General features: G+C 35.5%; 1 protein-coding gene across 3 annotated transcripts; it reads left to right on the top strand.

Moving 5' to 3' along the window:
* The first annotated feature begins 8 nt into the window (after nucleotides 1-8).
* LOC106060800 (uncharacterized) lies at nucleotides 9-7,715 on the top strand. 3 transcript variants are annotated; one of them, XM_056005662.1, is made up of 5 exons: nucleotides 9-77; nucleotides 1,322-1,589; nucleotides 3,418-3,589; nucleotides 6,076-6,198; nucleotides 7,409-7,715. In XM_056005662.1, the coding sequence occupies exons 2-5, from the start codon at nucleotides 1,342-1,344 to the stop codon at nucleotides 7,601-7,603; spliced, it is 738 nt and encodes a 245-aa protein (XP_055861637.1). In that variant the 5' UTR covers nucleotides 9-77; nucleotides 1,322-1,341; the 3' UTR covers nucleotides 7,604-7,715. The 3 variants fall into 3 exon arrangements, with proteins under 3 accessions (XP_055861637.1, XP_055861636.1, XP_055861639.1); XM_056005661.1 differs by lacking the exon at nucleotides 9-77 and adding an exon at nucleotides 95-262; XM_056005664.1 differs by lacking the exon at nucleotides 9-77 and adding an exon at nucleotides 354-942.
* Nucleotides 7,716-8,001: the final 286 nt, after the last annotated feature.

Raw genomic sequence — 8,001 nt, 5'->3', positions numbered from 1 at the left:
TCTCATGGATTTAGAAAGGCTGTGTTATATCTAGATCTATGCTAGAAGTCATTTCAGCGTCTCTCAATCTGGGGCATGTGTGTCAGAGATCTTTATAAATTCTATAATAGATAATGAGTCTAATCTAGATATATCTAATTAATAGATCTAGAATTAGGCCAATTGTCCCTATATATAAATCTAGAGATTCTGTTCTAATTTTCCCAAGCCCAAGAAAGTCTACTAGAGTCTATAACTATAACCTAGATAACTTGATCTAGAAGTCCTTACTTCAAATATAATATAATAAAAAAAAAATAGAATTGAATATATTTATATAGATTACGAAAATTTGATTTGAATTGTGACTATATAATATTTACAACAGATTTTAATAAAATTTTATAAATTTTTACTATTTGAGCTATAGTGAAAAAGTAACTCTTTCAGACCATGTGATCTATAGTGCAGATGATGTTAAAGTCATCTGTTTCTTTGGCCAACATGAGCAGGGTGTCAGCACAACGACCAACCGCCTTTACTTTACCCAACTTAAGTCAGATACCCATTAGTGTTGGGTGAACTCAAGGGCGCCCTAAAAATCCTGAAGATCAAAATCCCAGTCCTTGCCGAGATTCGAACCCAGGACCCCAGGTTTGGAAGCAAAGCGCTTAACAACTCAGCCACCACGCCCCCAATTTGAGCTATGAATGGACCTTATTTTTAATAACTTAGCTGCATAACATTTAGCTCTGGAGCTTTAGAGGGGAAATAACCCTTGGGGGATTATGGGCACGACATGGCCTAAATTGTGCAGATGTGCCAAAAGCCCAAAATATCAAATATCTTATCAGGCTATGTTAGTCCAGTTAGAGTATTTGGGTTTTAATGAAATTTTTTGTTAATACCACTAATGACATTAATTTTCTTTATAGTTGACAAAAGCCTCATAGCCTTTGGAAGGTATCTTTGATAACTTAATTATCTGAATTTTTCATCTTTTTTTTAAGCAGTTACAACCCATGTTTCAAAACTATATTTCTTCCTAATTAACTTCTATTTTATCTAGAACATTCTATTGTGATTTTGTTTCTTTATTTTAATTAGTAAGATAAAAAAACAACTAACCAGTCAACTAAAACACACACATACACAGCACAACATTAGCACACACAAAATTATTACAAACATTGAAATACATGATATAGATCTAAAATGTTCCCCTCTTTCATCTCCTCATCAGCTGGATGATCTAAATCTGCTCCATTTCTGAATTAGAACATTGTGTGTCATGTCCCATTCAGAAATTCTTCCCTATATTATTTGTTTTTTTTCCCAACAGATAGCAAGCCCTGGAACACAATGTCCTCAAAGGATGTGACACAACCTGAAATTAATGAGGACGCTAGTGAGGGAGGTGCGACTGCAGGAAGTTTCAGTGACTCTCAAAATTCAGACAGCTGGAGTTTTAAAAAAGAGAACTACAGCAAACAGTTAAAAAGCTGGCCACACACTGGACGGCACATTCTTGCTCACTATGATGAGAGTTCTATTGTTGTCTATCAAGCTTATAAAGCCTCCATCGCAGAGTTTGCTGTTCAAAATCAGAGGTCTGTAATACTGTTTGTGATGTTCAAAATTCATCATCACTCCTTTGAGTTCCTCATGGAACATAGGGCCTCGACAAAAACACGCCACTCTCCACGGTCTCTTGCTAGCTTTTTGATGGTGTCCCAGCTCTTCCCGGTCTTCTCTGTTTCTTCAAGTACACTGCGTCGCCATGTTCTTTTTAGTCTTCCTCTGCGTCTTGTTCCCAGGGGGTTCCACTCTAAGGCCTGTCTAGCTCTGTTGCTGGTATCTTTTCTAAGGGTGTGACCAATCCATCTCCACTTCCTCTCTAAGATCTGCACTTCTATATTTTTCTGTCCACTCATCTCCCACAGTTTGGTGTTTTTTACTTTGTCACCTGATGCACATACCTTGCCGTGGTGTGACAGCTTGAGTGCCTCAATGACCCTCAGAGCTATACTGGCGGGAGCTCATCACTCCTGGCAGGTACTACCAAGCCGGACAGGTCTGTTAGGAAAGAGGCCAGACAAAAGGTGCATCCCCCTCCCCAGGACACAGGGGTTGTGCGATAGGCTAACAACCTGTCCATGGAAAAAAAAAAGTGTTACTGAAACCAGAACAAAAGCACAAACACTAAACATTGTCAGAGGCGAAAGTAGAGCTCCACAAAGGAGACTTATGAAGCTAAGCAGGGAAAGTCGAACGATGTTCAAAATTAGATGTCTGTAATACTATTTTGTGATGCCTTTCAAATGGTATTGATCACTATATATCTAAGAAATTTAACAATTTGTGAAAGTTTCTTTGAAATTGGTCACTAGATTTACAAAACCAAAATCTCCAACAAAACCTCTTTTCAACCCTGTGTCTCTCTGTTTTTCTCCAGTTTCTCTATTCCATATGTACACTAACAACACTGACCTTTATAACCACTGGGCATCTACACAAGGATTGAACTTAAGGGTTAACTCTAAAAATCACATTCAGGAGATCCAATAAAATATTTCTTTTTTTTTTTTTTACTTTTTAGCTTTTTTTTTTTTTCATTACCACCAGTTTAAATAAGTATCTGAATATTTCTAAGCAACTTTTTTTTTCACAAAAATATTAATGACAGATATATTTCTAGAGCTGTAGCCTTCACCAAACCTTGTTTCTTTATTTCATTTTTAAATCCAACATGATTGCTCTTGTTTTGCATTTGACCTGTCTTGCTCATAAAAACTATGGCCTATAAGGGCAAAAAAAAAATAATCAATTAGCCTGGAAACCAAAATATACCTTCTTAATACACTCATTGTCCTAATGATCACTTATGCTTGCGACATTTGGAAGTCATCCATGAATGTTGAAAAGAGGTAAAACAAGGCTTAGCGGCGATGACTGAGAAGGATCCTAGACATACTGAGATCATGTTACCAATACAGAAATCCTTTTCTGCACAGGTAATTGCCTCCTAATTGAAGTAACTTAACATCTTGAGAGATTCACAGAACAAAGACAAGACATTTTACCAAAGTCTGACATAACATGGAAGCCACAAAAAAAGAAGGAAATAAAAAACAATGCTGTCCACATTTAACATGGCGTCACACCTTTTTGGAAGACCTAAAATCCCTGGACACCAGCTGGGAAGAGGCACTGAAGGTCGCCTGTGACCAAACTCTATGGAGAAATCTTGCCACCCTATGTTCCGCATGGCAGGGGAGGACCTAAATCTAAGTCTTATTTTTATAGAGCTAGCTGTAGCCTTTGCTGAACTTATCTCTTTAGTTCACTTTAAAATCTAACATGATTGCTCTTTCCTTTGCATTTGACCTGTCTGTTTCACACTATAGTTAATGTTGGATATTTTCTTTGACCTAACAGACTTGGTGGTCCACACTTCAGCTTTGATCGGATGTCATGGATAAAAACAAGCTTCATGTGGATGATGTACCGGTCTGGTTGGGCCCAGAAAGACCACCAAGAGCATGTACTTGCTATACAGATTAGCAGAAAAGGATTTGACTCTATTCTTTCCAAGGCTTATACTATGATGGTAAGTCATTATTCTTTCCCGAGCATCCACAAGGGGTGGTTAGAGGTTTTAAGTGTAATGTACATCATAGCACATTTGTTACTGGCAGTTCAAATGAGTGAAATATTTTTGTATAAAAATAAGCTCTACTTGTTGGTGATGGGAGTTTGCCTTGCTGTGTCTCAAGGTTGTCTCGAATTCAGATCCTACTAAAATGCTGTTCCCTGCCATTGTACTGGAGTCTTTAAGCTAGGACTTAGTATTCCTCTTCTCTTTTAATAAATATGCCCTTTCTTCCCTATTGCTACTAAGCAATAAATGGGTTGCCTTAATCAGACAGGAAAATTTAAGTCTCTAATTAACATATATGACTGGTTGGCACCTAAAGGACATAGTTTACTTTTAAAAAAAAAAAATGTTTGAATTGATTTTCACTGAATGGACAAGTCTGACAGGATAACTTGTAGAATTAGCTGGTCAGTGTACAAGATTTCATGAATATGTATGTTATGCAATGTCACATGTTTAAAATGTTCTTCGTACACAGTTATGATAGTTTGTGTCCAGTACTCATTATTAAACTTGACGAAGTTATCAATACCTTGTAATTTTTAAGTTAATTTGGATAGTTATATCTTTTTTGCTACATGGCAATATCTATTATATACTAGGAACATGACACCAGTGTCACAGTTTTTCTTGGTTTTTGTCTTTGTATTCTAAAAACCAACTAACTCAATAAACTTTTCTATACAGAAACCATCAGTCTAATTAATTTTGCTATCACCTGCTGGTATGGTAATACTTCACTGGCACAAAGACATAGACTAATTAAAAAAGCACCATATATCACTCGAACACAGCTACCATCTCTTGAAGAACTTTTTCATAAAGATGCATTTCCAAAAACACTCAAGATTCTTATAGACAACTTGCACCCATGAAACCACTATTACATCAGATCTGGGAATGAAGTGGTCGTCTCCTTTCCTTTAAGATTGAAACAGAAAGATTTTAAAACTCCTTTATCCCACTTTCAGTTTGAGCTTTACAAGTGTGTTAATTCATAAAGCGTTGGTTGTGAGTGTGTTTTTTATTGTTATAGTAGTTACAATGATGTGGTCAACTGTAGTCAAATTGAATTTCCATTTCATTGGACCAATAAAAATTATCTTATGTAATATTCTAATTAGCTGACTCAAAAAAACAACAATTTTTTCCCAACTAGTCTTTAATAATCAATTTTTCTAAGGTTTCTACAATAAATAACTTCATAGATTCTAAAGAAGTGAGTTTTTGTTTATGATACCCCCAGCATCCTAATCATAATAAAAACAGCACTAAAACAATAACTTCTGTGCTTGCCGCCCAGTGCAATGAACAGCATGTGATGATTTATGTCTAAGTAAGTGTTATATTCAAGCTCTACCAACAGGTAAAAAACATTCTTTAGATATATTTACCACAACAAACTTTGCTTAATATCACTAAAAGTAAAGGAGTTTTAAATGTTTAAATAGGGTTGATAGACAATAAAGATGGACAAATTTTAAAACATTAGTCTTTTACTCAGTCACAGTTATTCCTATAAAGTTTCATCTTGAGACATTCTGGCAGCTTATCATGATGATGATGATGATCATACTGTCAAAGATTTTATATGATTGTCTAATTAAATATTTTTTATTTTTAATCATGCTATATTAGATTTTATATGATTGGCAAATAAAATAGTTTTTATTTTTCCAGTCTGGCTGTAGAAGAAGGAAGTTTCCTCCAGTTTGTTTTTATCATTGAAAGCTTTTATGCAGTTGATTAACATAGTATAATTTAAAATTTCTACGACTTTTTACTAAGTGCAGATGTCTGTCGACACCACTTGGTAATTTTGAAGAGGGTACCATTGTTTTGGAAATCTAGAAAGTCTTTCTTTTGCCTTGAAAGATTGATAAAAGATTGTTGGTTTCTTAATTACTGGTAGGAAAAAGAAGAAGAGGTAAGAGATAATGCGATGGGAAGACAACATAAAAGAGTGGACAGGTCCTGTCATTGAATGAAATTCTATCCAAGGCACAAGACAGAGGAATGGAGAAATACAGTAAACAGATCTTGTGTGGTGCCCCAATGGTTCAACAGACTAAGGGATAGGGGAAGGAGCCTGTGGCACTTAGGCTGCTGGCAGCTTAATGGCAGAGCCTTTTATGTAGCTGATCTCATACTACATTGGCATTTGCCATTCCTTTAGATAGATCAACTGCCAGGAGAGGGGATAACTTCTAAGCAGGAAACATTGTTCTGACCATAGCTAATGCTCAGGCATTCATCTCATTTCCATGAGATGATCCATAGTCATTTTGCCAATGAAGAAGGACATATTTGCTTTTTAAGTAGTCAAAGAAGTGTGTTCAACCTGTTTCAATATATAACTTTGCCTCTTCTCTAGGGCTTAGTCTTCTAATATTGCATTTGTCCAGTGATAGAACTCATGTTCCTCTGCCTTTCTCCAGAAACAAAAAGCAGCCAGACTTGAGACCAAAGATATTGAAGTGCGGCTACAGTGGGATCCTGACCATGACCCTCATGGGGAAAAACTAACCCGTAAAGCTATACAGCTAGGACTCAAAGGCAAGGTAAGAAAACAATGATTGATTTTTTCTTGTAGTACATGCAAAAGTAAAGTACAAGTGTGTACTTGGCTGACAATATAATACATCTAATTTGTGCACTTGGTAATAAACAATAGGAAGGGTTTTGATAACAAAACACTCTGTTGGGGTGTATCAGGGCCGGTCTTAGGCCACTGCAACCTATGCGGTCACAGTGGGCCCCGCGCTTTCATAGGCCCGGTGCTAATTCAGGGTGTAATTATTAAATTGCAAAATATATACGAAAAACTCCTGGAAATCTGAATTTATTACAATCTCCTGAAAACTCTTTGAAATGTCCAGAAAAATAGACAAAATTGTCATTTGTGGGTGTCATTAATTGCGGAAAATGCCAATCCTACACGTGAATTTATACCTTAATCGGAAGTTCCAATACTTTATTTACTTTTATAGTCACTAGCATATAAATATGCCATTGGTTACAAGGTTCGTAAAGTACAGATTGCAATTTTTAACTTAGTAAAGTGGAATTTTTTTTCTTATACAAAATCTTATTATCCTTATTCCCAAACAGACTAGGCCCCGCGCAATCAGTTTCGCATAGGGCCCCGCCATTGCTAGGACCGGCCCTGTGGTGTATGTGTCGTAGTTGCCACAGAATGTAAACAGGAAGTTATTTACAATTTGTCTTCTAGTAGTTTTCAGTTTCTATACAGAAAATTAGAGAACTTTTGATTTCTGAGTTTAAGAACCTGTAAAATAAGGGAGCTAAGATTATATCAGGGTCCATTCAATTAATAAGTTACAAGTTTTATTTCTTAGCTAAACAAGTATCTCTGGCATACAATTGGGTATTCAGTTATCAGATACAACTTATGAAAAAACCAAAACCTTTAACCAATCTCGTCAAGGTTTTAAACAATTAGCCCTCATTAGTCACAGTTATAAATCTGGTTTAAGAAACTTACATTAGTGTTTTAATCAAAGAACTTGTATCTTTATTTTTAAATCATTAAATGTCTGCTTGATTGTACTTGACAAATAGTGCTTGATAGTATTGAACCTGATTATACTATTCACAGCAGATGTGACATTGATCAAGTTTATTAATAAAATTGTTAAGCTCTCTCCCAACATCTGTATCAGAAAGGAAAAGGGGGGGGGGGGCTTATTCTTAAAACATTTTCAGCCGTATTGAATTCTTCCATCATTTTTGTTTCTTTCATTTTTTCAGACACTATTAGATTTTGCTACTACCTATATTTGTGCAATCCATGACATAACAGATTATGTCCATAAACAATATCAGGTCTTAGAGACTCGAGGTGTACAAGATTTAGAGACTCCTTTGGAACAAATCTACATCCCAGGAGATCCAAAAATCTGTGAGTTACTTGACTTAGATGTGCAAGATAACTCCAAGTCATAGCCTTGTGTTATTGATTGATGCCGGGTCATGTGATATTCTGTTATATATTTATTAATAGATTGTAATTTCAAATGTTTTTCTATGTTGTTATTAAAATTGTTTATAACTGATATTTTTTGTTTTGTTTTGTACCATTTTTACATTAAATATCTTTTACATCTCTAAGAGAATCAAGTCATTAGAATAAATACCATGTTTTTAGAATTCGTTATTTTGTTGACCATCTCTATGACTAACTGATAGTGTGGTATGTGCACTGGACTGTCATTCTGTTGTCTTGATGGTTAGCTAGTGCCATAAAAGCATGAATCTGGTTGCCTGAATCAGGAAAACCAATGACTAAATATAGTTTGTCTCTAATTAGCATACACATCTGTATTAGCACATGGCTACTCATA

This window comes from Biomphalaria glabrata, chromosome 12 (assembly GCF_947242115.1).
Source record: "Biomphalaria glabrata chromosome 12, xgBioGlab47.1, whole genome shotgun sequence".
Classification (NCBI taxonomy): domain Eukaryota; kingdom Metazoa; phylum Mollusca; class Gastropoda; family Planorbidae; genus Biomphalaria; species Biomphalaria glabrata.
This window is presented reverse-complemented; position numbering and strand designations above follow the sequence as displayed.